Source organism: Bremia lactucae, linkage group LG7, assembly GCF_004359215.1.
Source record: "Bremia lactucae strain SF5 linkage group LG7, whole genome shotgun sequence".
NCBI classification, from domain to species: domain Eukaryota; phylum Oomycota; class Peronosporomycetes; order Peronosporales; family Peronosporaceae; genus Bremia; species Bremia lactucae.
In genome coordinates this window covers 1,176,270-1,192,388 of record NC_090616.1, presented here as the reverse complement: position 1 = coordinate 1,192,388, position 16,119 = coordinate 1,176,270, and the positions used below count along the sequence as shown (strand labels likewise).

The 16,119-nt window shown below is 47.6% G+C and overlaps 4 protein-coding genes across 4 annotated transcripts; 3 read left to right on the top strand and 1 right to left on the bottom strand.

The window, feature by feature from the left end:
• Positions 1 to 7: 7 nt before the first annotated feature.
• CCR75_008163 (uncharacterized protein) lies at positions 8 to 305 on the top strand (the record flags this gene model as incomplete). Its single annotated transcript, XM_067966217.1, has 2 exons — positions 8 to 252; positions 281 to 305. 2 exons carry the CDS (start codon positions 8 to 10, stop codon positions 303 to 305), a joined length of 270 nt encoding a protein of 89 aa, XP_067815988.1.
• A 2,412-nt stretch (positions 306 to 2,717) lies between these two features.
• Positions 2,718 to 3,116, top strand: CCR75_008162 (uncharacterized protein; the record flags this gene model as incomplete). Its single annotated transcript, XM_067966216.1, has 1 exon — positions 2,718 to 3,116. The coding sequence occupies one exon, from the start codon at positions 2,718 to 2,720 to the stop codon at positions 3,114 to 3,116; it is 399 nt and encodes a 132-aa protein (XP_067815987.1).
• Positions 3,117 to 5,573: 2,457 nt separating this feature from the next.
• CCR75_008161 (uncharacterized protein) lies at positions 5,574 to 6,893 on the top strand (the record flags this gene model as incomplete). The annotated part of the gene is made up of 1 exon (XM_067966215.1): positions 5,574 to 6,893. One exon carries the CDS (start codon positions 5,574 to 5,576, stop codon positions 6,891 to 6,893), a length of 1,320 nt encoding a protein of 439 aa, XP_067815986.1.
• Positions 6,894 to 7,122: 229 nt separating this feature from the next.
• Positions 7,123 to 8,445, bottom strand: CCR75_008160 (uncharacterized protein; the record flags this gene model as incomplete). Its single annotated transcript, XM_067966214.1, has 2 exons — positions 7,123 to 7,576; positions 7,913 to 8,445. 2 exons carry the CDS (start codon positions 8,443 to 8,445, stop codon positions 7,123 to 7,125), a joined length of 987 nt encoding a protein of 328 aa, XP_067815985.1.
• Positions 8,446 to 16,119: the final 7,674 nt, after the last annotated feature.

The window sequence follows — 16,119 nt, the reverse complement described above, 5'->3', positions numbered from 1 at the left end:
GCGTACAATGGCCAAGACCTCCTCTTTCGTCCCCGATCAAATTCACGTGTCATCATCTCAACAACGTGAACTCACCGAAATGGCCGACGCCATTATCGCCGAGACCCTCCACGTGTACGAACATTTTGTCGCCCACGATCGAGTCCTTCCTCTTCACGCATGGAAACTCACGAAATCGCGTGAAAATGTCCGTGTATACCGCGCTCGGAAACTTTCAACGGCGTCCAAGACACACGAGATTCGTCGTCCACGGTTTTTAACTTTTAACGACCTCGAACAGCACGTCCATTCGTGTGCGTACATGAATTGTACCCAAGACAATACAACTTTCTCGCGTACCGTAACGGACATATTAAAAGAATGTACTTATAATGGCTTGGCCAAGACAAAACCCGCGCATGTACCGTGGCTTGTTGCGATCGGACAAATTGAAGGGACAGTGGACGACGTAGCGTACGGGTGTCTCGCGCATACACTAAGTGGATGGACCGAGCGGAACGCATACGTCCACAACGAAGCGTTTGTGGAGCGGAAAATTCTTGCGCGGCTGCACGTCCCCCAAGCAGCGGATCCATTCCGCTCCGAGACACTTAAATGGGGGATAGCGGACTTTGGACCGTTGATTTGTAATCGCGACGTATTGTACCTCGAGTCGCAGGGGATGGCGTTGGATTCGGACGGGGAGCGAATCTTTTACTACCTTGTCCACTCAGTGGAGCTACAAGAGTGTCCACCATTGGACGCACGCCATCAGATTCGTCGCGTCCAAGTGTCAGTTGCGTACATTTCGCGTCAACTTAATCAAAACACAGTTGAGCTCTTTGGTCGCGGGTTTGCTGACCCGCGACGAGATTTAATTAAAAAATTTGGGCTTATGGTGCTCGCGAGCAACATAACGGCGTCGGCTCAGATTGTGGAATGTGCTTTAATAAAAAAGTTGCGCTACCTTTTGTTGTTGCCTCACAAGGAAGAAAAGACGTTGCATGCTAATGACTGTGGCGTGTGTGGCAAGAAGACCTCACAGAGTCGATTTAGATCCGTAACAGTTTGTCCAATCTGTCGCCGCGTAACGTGCAGCAAATGCAGCGTCGTGAAGCAACTCACGGTTCAAGGGACTGCACGAACGACTTTTGCCTTTTGTTTGTCGTGTGTGGTTTACGCAAAAAAACTGTCAGCATGGCAAGTGGCATGTTTTGAAACTAAATAAATTGATTTTCACAAGACCAAAGAAGTACCCCAAAGAGGGTACGGTCAAAGGATACGGTTTCTAATCGTCCGTGTCGAGAGCGACTGGAGCTATTCGCAGGCAACTCGTGTCCATAGTGTCAGAGACTGCCGCCTCTTGCACTGACCAGCGATTTCGGTACGCTACTGCCATACAAACCGACGAAGCAACTACTTGACCGACTCGGGCGCATCATCCCGCACTTTTAAAGCAGCCAGGCCGTCAATTGACCCGACTGTCTGCAAGCAGAAGCCGGTTACATCCTCAAGGAGCCCATTTTCTCAGCCAAAGTACCTAAATTAAGTAACTTTCTTCTCTCTAGTGTAGTTATTCTTCTTCTATCCTCGTAGTGTTTACAATTACAACGGTACCCCCCCCTCCCCTCTCCTTTGTCCCCCAATCTCGAAAGTGGTAGCATCGCATCGTCGTACAAAAGTCTTTTGTTTCTCACGGCCACAAGTCGCGGCGCCCAAGTCTCTGCTTTTCTTCGATTAGAAACAAATTAAAAACACACACTTTTAAAAACTCGTGGGCGCGTATGGTTTTTAAAGATCAGGACCTTGTCGTGCCGGACCACGTGACCCTGTCCAAGGAGCGCCAGAAAGCTCTAACGGTCACAGCCGATCGGGTTGTGGCCGAAACGCTCCATGCGTACGAACACTTTATCGCAGCGGACCGTCGTTTTGATTTACGCTTGTGGAAACACGTCAAGTCACGTGAAAAGGTGCATTTGTATCGAACCCGTCGCGTCAATTCCGACTTGATGCGCCTTGCGGAGAAAGAAGTGAGTCGACCGCGGTTTCTATCAAGTACGACAATTGAACAGCACGAACGGGAGGCGCACGCTGCGGGGCGGCCACATGCGTTCACGCCTGATGACGAAGACATTGAGCCTGACCACGGGACGGACAACTCGGGAAGCAGCGCGTCGACGTCGCAGTCGCACCACGTCCATAGCTCCTCGAGTGACAATGGGTCGTTCTCTATTTTTCCAGAAGAGAGCGTATTGGCTAAAATCAAGCCTTCAAATTGTCCGTTAGTGGCGGCGATTGGCACAATTGAAGGCGCGATTGACGACGTGGCGTTTGGGTGTTTGGCCCCGACGCGCGAGACGTGGTGCGAAAGGAATTCGTACGTCAAGAACGACGGCTTTGATGGGCGAAAGATCCTCGCATCGTTTCAATTCCCGAGTCCCGAGGATCCATTTCGGTATGTCGGGATCAAGTGGGCCACGCGCGACATTGCAACGTTTGTGTCCCGCCGTGACATTTTGTTTATCGAGTCCTCGGGCATTGCGTTCGACTCGGATGGCGAGCGCGTGTACTACACCCTCGCACACTCAATCGATTTGGACGAGTGTCCATTGCTGCCCGAGTGTTACCACGTCGTGCGTTTGAATTTATCGATTTGTTACATTATGCGCCAGGTTACCGAGTCCCAAATCGAAGTTTATGCGCGAGGGTACGCCGACATGGGCGGGAACCTTCCGAAAATGATTGGACTGAATGTCTTTTCACAGGGCGTGGTGGATGTAGTGAACATTGTGGAGGCGTCGTACTTAAAGAAACTTGCGTGGCAAATAGCGCGTCGTCGAGCAAGTGACACGCATTCCGACCCTCCTAAAAATTGTGGCGTCTGTGGCAAAAGCACGAAAAAGTTTGGTAATTTTTATACCTCGGGGATCTTTTGTGTGATTTGTCGACAAGGGATTTGTCCAAAATGTAGTGTGCAAAAGAAATTGCTCTTGGACGCGAGTAAAGACCAACAGCGCCAGCTCACGTTCTGTGTGCCGTGCGTGATTGAAGCGCGGCAAATGTCAGCGTGGGACGTTGCGTTGCAGCAGCTGCAGTTGCAGTTGCACGACGAAGCGACGATGAGGAGCAAGTCGTAGACGAGTGAAAGAAGTGTAATACGGATTTTGTGAAAGGGGCGTGACCCCCTTGCAAGTAGAAATTTATTATCGTAACTCTAGTAAGAATAACCGGCTCTGGGTACAAGCTTCAACAGGCGGCCAACTCGTTGCACCGAATGCTTGTAACACATAAGCGACTCCTCGGTCCTTCTTTAGCAGAAATGGCACGAGCCAGTTCTGGGTGTACGAGCCTTTTCACGCTCAGAGATTCAGTTCTGAAAATTTCGCCAGATCTACGAGTTGCATGCAACAAGAGCTTTGTGAAAGATCATAAATCAGTTGGGTAGGAACGATTCGAAATCGCTATTTTCAGAAGAGCTAGTCTTTAGACTCACTGAAGCCAGTTGCATTGATGTTTGATAAACATTAAAGAAACTTGCAATGCTCTGATCGATTAAGTATTATCTTACTGCATAAACAAATGCGAAAAATTATTCTATCAATAGGAAATGTTTTCAGGTATTCGTGCGGTCATTCTAGCTTGACTTTGGATTTGAAGAAGCTTTGCAGTGATTGAGATTTAAATGGTCGTCCATTATGACTAGTGAAAAGAGCTTTGTAGCATAGTTGAATCTCTGACATTAACAAACCACCACTGTCGCTCGAATCGTATATATATATTAAGCTATGAACAAGCAGATAGCAGCACCAGAAGCGGCTTGATGAAGGGAACGAAGACATCTAGGTGAATATCAAGGCTTTAGTGTTGGGAGACAATTGTATCTGAAACTTTTTCATGACGACGTCGACGTCGATAGATTCCGGTCGTTGCTGCTCTTCGGCTTTCAGGAAAGCGTACAAGTGTTTTATTAGCGTAAAATTAGCTCAAATGTCCTTCGTCGTTATACGGAATGCATATATAGGTTCGTGAGAAGGATAAATCGTCAATATGGATTAGCAAAATAAGGATGGCCGATGCTAGACGTCACAGTTGAGAGCTCCAAGTAAGCACAAAATGGGGCACCAATGTACCAAATACTTTCGTATGCAGCTTATGGAGGCCATCGTCACAAGGTAAAGTTACATAACGTATTGTAGCTCCGCTTATGAAAAAGAGAACAATAAGGGAACAGATTTTATTTCGAAACGAATATCGACAGCTCTTGTCGCCACAAATTTTCGACTTTAGCGAAAAAACACGCAAATTGTGATAACTGGTTTGAGCGAAACAGCTGCACTAGTCCTATGACTCGTCCTTACATTATCTTCAAAAGGGACAGCACTCCGAGGGCAGCGACATGGCAGTTATGCATGATTGAGACTCCGCAACACTTGCTTTTACTACAAAGCAGGTAGCCAGCAGGCAAATAAACTCGCATGATTTTTTTCTTGATGAAATAGTTGCATCAGGTGCCCGAAACGAATTTCAACGTGGCAGATGTCTCTAGGCATTCGATTAAAAATCGCAAGTTGCATTTTAAGACGAATCGTGTCAACCTCGTCTTCTTTTGGGAAGGAATCAGGAATCTAGAACAGGACTTTAAGCACGAAAAGAAAAGCGACAATCTGGCAAGCCTCGAAAGGCAAACCTCTTCACCCTGTAAAATGAACAATTCAAGTTTATCAATCAATGTTTCCAAGTCGCCGTCCACGGTACAACTCGGAAAAGTCTATTTTTATTATCTTTAGAAAGACCCCATTCGTCCTCTTGGTGTCATAAAGTCGATCCAATTGCACGCATAAATAAGTCCCACTCACGTGAACTATCAATTGGCGTACCCAATCCCATTTTTAAATTTTCTAGTCTCCCGCACTACGAATGCAAACGACGAAAAACATACCAATGAAAACCCACGATCGTTAATAAAAATGCGCGGTGATTCCGAATTAATTTTAAACGCCTACTTTCTCAAATTGTCAACTTGAAAAAAAGGCGTTCGAATAATACTTCGCAACTTAAACTACTTAGAATCCCGGTCCGTACGTAGGGTACTACTTCCTTTTCGCCGGGTGCTTTAACGGCAAAGCCACACATAGAAACCCCGTGTGAAGTTCAGATGCGACACATTCATTACCTCCGGTATGAAACACTGCCATAAAAACAGTAGGCTCCCATTCAAACGCTACAACTGTCTTTGGGAAGCGCGATTTCATGTCACGCGTTTGCGAAAAAAAGCCGCCAAGACGTCTGGCTTAAATGATGTGCTGGCCTCCTGCGCTCACTTGGCAGGTGTTTTGCGTGTTTGCCAGTGGCAATTCCTGTCGCGTGGCGTCTGTTAATCGAAAAACAAGTTCCCTATCCTCCATATAGTATGCTTGTTTTCAGTCTAACACTAAAATCCGAGCAAGGCAACCCCATCCCAATGCACGCTCGCTACCAGCCGTGCGGCGCGCGATTTGTCCCCTCTTTAACGCTTGCATCTTGCTTACGTGGGCATCATTTATCAAAGTCCTTTTGCAACCACATCGTCTGATAAAAACACACACACACACCCCATGAGGTTTGGCGAATCGTGGGATGCTGGGCATCTTTTTCCACCTCGCGAGCTCATTCTCACGCGTTCCGACATGGACGTGTACGAAATGCTTTCGGACCAGCTCGTGGCCGAGACCATTCAAGCGAGCGAAGATTTTATTGCCGATCGACGGGCAGTAGATTTAGATCGATGGAAAGTCGTGATGGAAAAAGGAACGACCTCGGCGTATCGATATCGCTCGCGGGGACACCGTCGCGTGAAACGCAATCGACTTTTAACCGAAGAAGCCGTCGACGCGTCGTACCTTCATCGACCGAAACTGTACTCAACGGACAGTACATTAAGCGACTTGTTTACTCGCGGGCATACGCACTTGTCGTGTGATTCGTCAATCGATGACGACGACGATTCGATGGGAGGTTCGGATTCGTTTCCAACGAGTCGAACAGATGGCGAAACCCCCGACGAGAGCATCTTGGGGAAGACGCGACCGCCCAATACGCCGTTGGTGTTTGGGGGAGGGATCATTCCAGGAACAATCGAGGACGCCGGTCTCGGGTTCCTCGCGGATTCGGAAGACCGAAGTCGCATGCGTGCGTTAGCAAATAAAGACTTGAGTATGAAAGATTTGCGCATCTTGGCCCACTTACGTGGCCCAACACGTGACGATCCGTTTCGATTTTTAGGACTTAAGTGGAGTTCCTATGCACCTGGTCAAACGGGGGGATTAATTGCCAAATCAAGAGATTCCGTCGTGCTTGAAGCCACAGGTATGAAAATGGATACAAATGGCGAGCGGGTATTTTATTTTCTAAGCCACTCGGTCGAGATTGAAGAAGTGCCCGAGTACCGGAAACAAGGACTCGTGCGCCTTCGGACATCGAGTTGTCGCATCGTACGTCCGTATACGGTTCATGGCCACGTGGAAGTGTTTTTTCGTGGTTATTGCAACGTTGGTGGGCACTTTAGTGTTGCGGCGTCCACCCAATTGTTATGTATCCATTTGCTCGACTCGGCAGAAGTGATTGAAGAGTCGTATATGAAGAAACTTGCGTGGTTTGTACACACAAACGCACGACGACAGCCGAGCCACAAAAGTCACGATGACAAACGAGACGGCTGTGCGTGTTGCCACAAGTTGCCCACGAAAGGACTGAAAAAACTACTCGAGAGCAACACCACGTGCTTTCTCTGTCGTCACAAGGTGTGCAAGAAGTGCACGGTGAAAAAGCACTTGCTCATTGACAAGTCAAGCAAAAAGTATCTCGAATTCTGCTTGACGTGCTACTTGAAAGCCAAGAATCTATCGGCGGTCAAGGTCGCCCTTGCATCGATGTAGCCATTTGATTGAACGTAATTAATTTGTTTTGTTTTTTAACGTTATAAAATGTTATTTGATATTGCCGCTATTCAATTTTCTGACGCAAAAATAGTTTGAAAAGCTCTATATGATTTTCAACCTTTTTTTTAATTTACATTACATTTATGACTCGAATTCTAACAAGCAACAACGATGGCAACCTATTTCAAGCTGTTTCTATTTGACATAGCTCTTCGTTGTTACAAGTTTAGGAGAACAAGTTTGTTGTAGGACTCGCGACAGTTGTATTCATCGCCACGCGCCACGCCGGGAGGTTTAAGGCTTCAAGGTAGCAATTAAGGCAAAAGTCCATGGTCATCAGCGTTACTTGCTTAAGGCTACCGGTAATAATCGGTAAAGCTTTTTTTACCGAACATTTGCGGCACATGGATTTCCCACAAAGTTGGCACCGGCAATGGCCTTCGAGCAACTTGACGAGCCCTTTCGACAGTTTCTGGTGACAACAAGGACACGCATCCGAAGCATTTAGTGCCACAATGAATGGCTTAACCTCACGTGCTCGGGTCTGCACACTAAGAAGCCATGCCAATTTCTTCGTATTGGCTTCGGCGACAGTTTGCGGTATTGTCGTGAGTTTGTCGCAATATATGTACGTACAAAGACGCTCGGCAATGTACCCTCGCGTGTCCATAAAACCTCGACTAAAAATTTCAATTGACCCCATGGTACAATGTGGCCGTATGATATGACAGGCTGAAAAGACCATGCGTACAATCCCGAGGTCGCGATACTCGGGCACGTCGTCGACTTCGATTGAATGGTTTAGAATGTAGGCAAAGCGCTGGCCCTTCGAATCGAGGGCCAAACCCGTGGACTCTAACACGACGTAATCGCGTGTTTGAATCAAGCCCCGGGGTGCGTGGACACACCATTTAATACCTAAAAACCGAAACGGGTCGTCTTCTGTCGGGCCTTGCAAAAGTCGTAAAACCCGCGTGTCGTCCACCGAAACGTCTTTAATACTGGTATTTCGGCACCGACTTCGTTCTTCCGTGTCGGCAAAAAACCCTAACGCGGCATCTTCGACTGTTCCCGGTACGATACCGGTACAGAATACCATGGGAATGCGGCCCGGTTTCGTCTGTTCTAATACATTTGGTTCAAATACCTCGTCTTCTTCCTCTTCTTCGTGTTCCTTGGCTTGATAAAAATTTACACTTGGATCCGTGATGGAAAAATCCGCGTTTGTCGTGTGGTCGTCAATATCCGAATAGAACGATGGCCGTTGGGGCGACGTCGCCACGGCTTCCGTGACGTCACTGGAGCCTCTGGAACGATGAAAGCGACGCGTTGAGTCGTGTTTTCGAGTCCGATAGGCTGTCATATTGTGTCGTTCCCGTACGATTTTCCATTGCGTGACGTCTACGAAACGATTGCAAGACACAAACGCGTCATGCGTCCGTAACGTCTCAGCCACGAGCTGATCGGCTAAATTTTCAAATACCAGTGCGTCGGCGGAAGAGACGGTGAGGGGTGGCGGGGGGTACACGACTGGGGTATGTTGTTCCATTTCGTGTACGACGAAAAGTGACAATGGAGTTTTCAAGACGCGGTCGTGCCATTAATTTGACAAGTGTACGAAATGACCATTCTTGGCGCAGTGACACATGTCACTTGTGTCGATGTTGGCAACACTTTTTTTTTTTCAGAGCATAGGTAACTTAAATAAAACGTATTTGGTACGTGAAAGTCAAGGTGCAACTTGACGCTAGGAGATAAAAGGGCAAGTAGTTTCGATCGTTGAAACGCACTTTTGTGAAAGTGATAGAAAGTCGGGAAATATCTGAGACGAGAGGTAGTGTTTAAAATCACTTTTCTCACCCCCTTTGCTAGAATGTTTGCCTTCATTTAAAAAAATGATGGAATTGAGTGTCTTGGAGCCTTTTTCAAACGTCGGAGACTCTCGTGCAACTGTCTTCCGTTGTACGCGACAGCAAAGCGGCCAAAAAGCGTCACGTAGTTCGGCACAACCTCATCAAGTCGATTGGCCGATTCGACGCTATGGAGCATCAAAATGTCGCACGGGTCTGCAAAGAAGAGCAAATTTTCGATTGAAGGCCAGAAAGTTGGCAACGCTGCTGACGAATTCTTCTGTCATATCTACTTGACAATACAACGGTCATTACTAATCATTTCGTCAAGTTCGTGTTAACTCCTTGTGGCCGCAATTATATTCTTCCGAAAAGTCGAAAAGCGCGTCGTGCACAATAATTAAGAATTAATAATAATTATTTCTCCCATCTAGAATACTCGTCATCCTGTTGTTTACGTTGAAATAAGAGTTGTTCTTGGTGACCTGAATATAACTCGCTCTGCCATTTATGCGCAACAGACATAAGGCAGTGCGTAGTAGACACATTATCTTCGTTACATGAGTTCCCGAACTGGCGAATCCATTTTGTTGACGATATAAAGCGGCATTTGTTGCAATACTTGTTTTGCTGGGCATTTCGCAAACTACGTCACAAACGCAATAAAGTAAAGAGAGTTGTATCTAACGGGGTTATGCTTCGATTGTCAGCTTTATTGTTGTGTGTAAGAAATTTAATGGCGGGGTTTATGTAACCGGCAAAAGTTAAACAGTTGTTACACAAACCATTTAAGCACAATTTACGTACTTAACAGGATGGTCAATTACTTCATAAGAAGTAATAATACCTGCTACTTAGGTGTGGTACCCACCCTCGTGTATGTGATACACGTAGGCGGATTCACATTGAAAGGGATGACGGCTAGCGTCATCCGTAATCCGAGGTGTTCAAATAATACGCTCGCAATTTGGGGATGCACATCTACAGAGGTGGCATCCATTGATTGGTTATAACTATTTTTATTTCATATGATTTCATTTAAGTTAGTCTAAAAATTACTTCCTAGTAAACAAGTGCGCACGTGAAGCCGGATTACCGCTTTCGTGACGACACTTGTACAAAGGTACTTAGTTCGTTGAGTGAGGTCGCTTAGGCGCCCATCAACTACCTCACTGCACGTGAAAGAAGAGCGTCCTCACTGTGCCTGAAGGTGTGTGCGTGAGTAGAGCGTGGCTGCTATAGTAGCGCCAGCCTACACTAGGTAGCACTCGTAGTCCTTCCCATGACCCGTCTGTCTGAGCGTGTCAGTGAGGACGAGCCTTAATATCGCTTGGGCTCATTTTTCTCACCTCTCCAAGCAACATCAAGAGGTGGCAGAGCACTTGGCGCAGGGACTTGTTGCTCCAGGCGCGCATCTTTGGACCGCGACAGGCGAAGCGATTCCTGAAAGAATATGTGCAGTTGCCGGAGCACATCAACTTTTGTTGCCTCCGCAATTTCGTCTTTGACGGCCTCGAAAACCTCGTTCGAAAGCCGTCCTTTTAGTAGGAACTGATCCAAAGGTCACTTGTTTAGACGTCCCTTTGATCGTCCTTATTTATCGAGTACTCTTTTTTCGAGTCCCCACGACTTTTGAATTAAAAGTGGGTGCCGTTGCTCTCTCCGCTGACGCACCCTTTACAACCGCACCAGGCTCTAGGCTCTGTGCAGGACCATTGTACCCATAACTACTTGTCATCGTCCTTTTCATCACGCCAGTCTCTCCGAGTCGGGTGGTAGCTTCAGAGTCCGCGTCAGTAGAACATCCCGCCCCTAATGCGCTGCTACATTTCCCGAAGCCACAGTGGTCGATGCAGGGCTCACGCTAGTTCTTCGCACCATCCTTTGGGAAAAGAGTCCTCTTGGTTGGAGTCCTAGTCCCAGCGTGGACTCTAGCACAGCAGCCAGCCATAATAAAGCCATGCTTGCCGCACTTGAAGCAGACTTTGCCTGTATTGCTTCAATCCATAGGAGTCACATCCGACCTCTTGGCGACGGCTTAAACCAAGCAGTCGCCGAGGCACTGTTAGAGGATTGCTCCTCAGCTAAGGCAAATTGAATTGCATTTTCATCGTCGACGGCACCTTCCTAAAAAGGCCTGTCGCAACTGTCGTGGAGCCGCCAGGCAGTCAGTTCATGAACGTGGGCAACTTAATGTGCTTCGATATCAGACCCACACTAATGGACGCCGACAACGAGCGCACCCCGTCTTTAAATTTGCCGAGGCGATAGTAAATGTCCCGAAGATGTCGTGGGATCTGCTCCTTGCCGAATTAAAGGAAGGAAAGATCCACGAAATAGTCACACCAGTTCTAGAAGAGAACTTGGTGGACTATTGCTCGTCGTCCTTAATAGACGAGAGCGTCTTCAAGCGGACAGAAAGAAACGATCTTCTGCTCAATGATGGAATGCCTTGAGATACAACCCGTATTTTTAATACTATGGAAACATCGCAGAAGAAGTGCCGAGCCGCGTACCTGCCGATAGGGGCATCGGGCACGAAATTGATCTAGGACCTGGCACCAAGTATTGTGTGACCATGAAATGGACGTTGTTGAATGAACAAGTCGATTATATCGATGAGTTCTTCGACAAGAGAGCCAAGGCGGGACATTTACGTGAAAGCAAGTCGCCTCGCTGCCGCCCGATCTTCTGTGTGCGTAAAGCCACAGGTAAATGGTGCGTGGTTTATGCTTACAATAAGCTGAACACAGTCACCATTCTGGCGCAAACGCCAATCCCGCGGGAAGATGAACTGTTGAGCTCTATGGGAAAGTCAACTATTTTTTTCACGCTGGATTCAAAAGATGGCTACTATCAGGTACTCATGCGAGAATTTTTGATGTAGGAAAAACGAAAGTAACATACGGTTTGTGCTGCCCAAGGTTAGAAAAAAGTGTCAGCGACGTTCAACCGAGTGGTGGCTCACGTGATGCGTCAGCGCCGTGCCTAAGCGTCCCATTACTCTGACGATGTATTCGTTTAGAGTAGGGCCGAGGATGGGCTGAGCGAAATAGAGTCGCACAAGCGTCATTTGGGCGCTGTGCTGCAGACCCTTGGTGATGCCCAATTCTACATCAATTGCAAAAGTGCCCGAGATACCTGTGCTGGACTGTATCGTAGGTACACATAGTGTACGAGCAGAGCCAGAAAAGGTAAATTCCGTAAAGGAATGGCCAATTACGCGACACGTCAAGGAATTGCGCCAATTCCTAGCGCTCGCTAATTACTTATAAGCATAGCAAGAATTATGCGGAGCGGACTGAGCCCTTGTCTGACCTCCTAAAAAAGACTACAGAATGGGTTTGGTCAAAGGAAAAAGTAGATGCGTGCACATCAGTGAAGCAATCTCTTGTAAAGGCACCGGTCATGGCATGGCTAGACGCGAATAAGCCATTTTCGCGTCGTCTGCGATGCGCGCTCATGCAAAAGGATGACGACGGCGTTGACCGCATCATTTCTTATCAGAACCGGATTTTGAAAGCCGAGGAACTAAATTATTCTGTGCATGACAAGGAGCAACTATCAAGAAAGTAAGTGTCGAGTGCACCTATTGGGCACCAAACCATTTGTGATTTATATGGATCACGCATCACTGCGGACCGCAATGAACTCACCGCACCTCTCGTCTAGAATTGCAAGCTGACTTTCACTCCTCTCTGAATTTAGATTAAGGTTATATACAAGCTGGGTGAGTCGAATATCTTGGCTGACCCGTTATCGCGCAGACCAGACTTCGAAGCAAGACATAAAGAAAGTTTGTCTCGTGCCAAGGCTGAGTCGTCAAAGTTGGCAGTCATGAAGGTCTACCACGTGACGAACTCATTAGCCTCCGAAATAGAGCATAGCTACAGTCAGGACGAATATTGTCGCCTGCCGTTGGATCTCTTCGGTGGATGAAAGGTCACCCTTCCGTCGCACCTGAAGGCTGAGTATAGTCAACTTAGCTTCAGCGGTGACCTCTAATGGCATCAGCTTTCACTTTGTGATCCCTTGAAAACCTATGTCCCTCATGACACAGATCTCAAGCTAAAGATACGTCACGAGCTCCATGATGCGCCATTGAGTGTACATCTGGGCGGTGACACGACATTCCTACGAGTGTCGCAGGTATTTTGGTGGCCACATCTATATCGATGGGTGGCCAACTATAGTTGGTCCTGCGAATAGTGTCAGCGCATAAATCCAGCACCCTTCAGCAGTGCGCCATTGAAATCGCTGCCGATTCCAGAGGATTGTTGAAAGTCGGTCAGTTTGGGCTTCATGTTTGGCATGCCGCCTGACTATAAGTGTCGGACGTGGCTCATCGTCTTTGTAAACAGACTAAGCAAAATGGTGAATTTAGTGTCAAGTAGCACACGATCACAGGCAAGGAGGCAACTGTTTGGTCCTGGATAACGTGTACCGACTACACGGATGCCCGATGTCATAGTGTCGGATCAAGATGGACGTTTTACGTCGGGTTTTTCGCGACATGTGTTTGAGCTGCTGGATAGCAAGGTCTTCATGTCTACAGCCGATCATCCCCAGACCGATAGCTTAATGGAACGTGCCGATCGAGTTGCGGCTGATGTATTGCGCACGTTAGCCACTCCAAAATAATGAAGCAAACAATTGCCCTTCGTTGAATTCACTTAAAATAACAGTGTCTACGCCAGTACGGTGAGACACCGTTTTATATAAATGGACTGCGCCATCCTCGAACGCCAGTCTCGTTTGTGCGTAGGGCCCCTCACTAAGCTTGGAGCAAAAGAGGGACACAGCTTCGTCAATATGAAGATGACCCGCGAGGGTATCATCTCAAAGATCGAAACTTGCCTATTTACCCTGCCGGGTTAGCAGTGGTCAGTATGGAGTCGTGGCAAGGAATTCCTGTGCTCTTAAACGATAACGATGCTGCATTATTGACAATTACGTCCTATGACGACCACTCGATAGTTTCATACGCGAGTATGATGCTAAAAGCGTGCGCGACGCTCAAAGCTTTGTGGATGAGCAATTAGCCATCACACGAAAAGTCCGTGACGCGATGGCAAGTGCACAGGACAAGCAAAAGCAATATGCAGACCAGAATGGTCGCAAACACAATGAACGCTTTCAAGTAGGCGAAAAAGTACTTTTAATTACTGTTATCGTACCTAAAAATGCGGTTTCTGTAATACCGGGAGTTACTCCGATATTATTGCCGCGTTTCATCCGGCCGTTTACGGTGGTCGTTGGAGATCTAAATTCTAGGCTCACACTCCCGCCGTATACGAAGACGCACCCCGTCTTTACGTGAATAGTTTAAAACGGTAAGTTGATCCAGAAGAGGGCACATAACTCCATCTTTTTAAAGAGACCGATGGTGACGCCGACTATTAGTTGAGCGTCGATCTGGTGAGGGAGACGGGGAAGGTGAAAGAATTTCAGCCGAATGACTACTCTCACTACGATACGGACTTGGAGATCGAGGAATATCACTTGCGTAACGCGAACTCCTCGCATCAGCTTTTTCAAAAGGTCCAGCCGAACTTTTAGCCTTTAATACCCCTAGCGACCTTCAAGCGAATATGGTGGCGATCCGAAGTCAGTCGCTAGGCTTGATTTTCGAGATACCCAATCCATCGTTCAGCAGCGCTCAATTCCTGCAACTGAACGGAAGCGCGATGGTCTGCCGCGAATAGGTGGGCGACATCGGCGCTCTTCTCGGGCGCCACCAGCACTGATGGATGCTGATGGAGCTAACGCTTCTTCGTTGGAAGGTAGATTGCCCGCCGATCCGTGTAGCTGATGCATCAAATACTCGTCCAGTGGAAAGGAAACCCCAAAAAGGAATCTAAGGAACCGGTTGACGCGCTGCGCGTCGACGTACCGGGCCTGGTGTCCGCCGATGGAAAGGATCACCAGTTGTCGTTCCGCTAAGCCCAAATAAACTAGCAGGAGCGGTAGAATGAGAAGAAACAGGGAGTACAGTAGCACCCATGATTTCTCTCACATGCAAGCGAGCGAAGTTAAGTCGCTGTGACCATTGTTTCACCACATTGGAATGTGGCTGTGAGCGGCGCAGGAATTCTGTTTCGTAATGGTCGGTTGATTCGTGCAACACGACGGGGATCGGGGAAACACGACCAAGTGATTTCCCCTGAGCCTTTCATGAATTATAGATACCATAATAATTATGTCCATCTAGTGCAGCGCATTCTAAAAGGGACGCACTAGTTCCAGCCGAACGAGGCCATTTGGATGGAGGTGGCATCGGTGGTATGCAACCAGTCACATAGTCACGCTTAAACGACTGGCTTGCAACACCGACTGGACAAGTTTACGTGCCCTCGGTGGAGCTTTAAGCTCAGGCTCTTCTACGTCAGACCCATCGTGTACGATAGTCTGAACGACAGGTGCTGTTGCTAGCAGCAGCTGCACCTTAATGGACAGCGCTCTCATGAATGGTCACTGCGGTAGCTAGCGCAGACAAGATAGTTGCTTTGTTGACGATATGCAAGTTGGCATTTACACGTAGGGCGTCTCCAAGTAAGGAGCAATAAGTGAAGTCTGGATGGGCGATATAGCGCCATCCCTTCCTCCTCAGCTCGCTGTGCTCATCACAACTATGAGGTAATGGCAGCGGTGTCGACTCATTGTAGTCAACAATGAGCGACGGATCTAATCCTCACTTAAAAAGTAGGATGGATCGTTCAGCCATGTAAACAGCGCGACAGCAGCGTCTGTCGGCGTTGTAACTGTGGCACTAAGCACCGGCAGCGTTTTAACGCTGCGCGTGCGCTTGTGGGTGACTTCGTTGACGACCCATCAGCTTTGCCCCTCTTAGGTGGCATATCAGGCACCGTGTGATGACAAAGATGCACACACACTGGTCGATAAGAGTGACTGAGAGGACAAAAAGCGCGCATAAAGCAGCTCGCTGTCCCTCGCGTGTCCCTTGAGTTCCTCCCGTTGACGAAGTTACAGAATGTAAGTTCGCACTTAAAGGGGGTGGTGGTGTAACGGGCTAAAGTCGTTTATGTTTAACAAACCCATCAGTATACTTTATGTTCTCAACGGGATGGTCATTTACTTAATGTGAAGTATTTAGACCTGCCACGTGGGTGTGGTGGATAAAGTGACCCACCCTTGTGAATGTGATGCACAGGTGTAATCACATCGGAAGAGATGATGGCTAGCGTCATCCGTAATCTGAGGTCTTCAAAATAACATGCTCGCAATGTATGGATGCACATCTACAGAGGTGGCATCCATTGATTGGTTATAAATATTCTAATTTAATTCCTTTTAATACAAATCAGTCTTTAAACTACTTCCTAGCTAACAAGTGCGCACGTGAAGCCGGATTA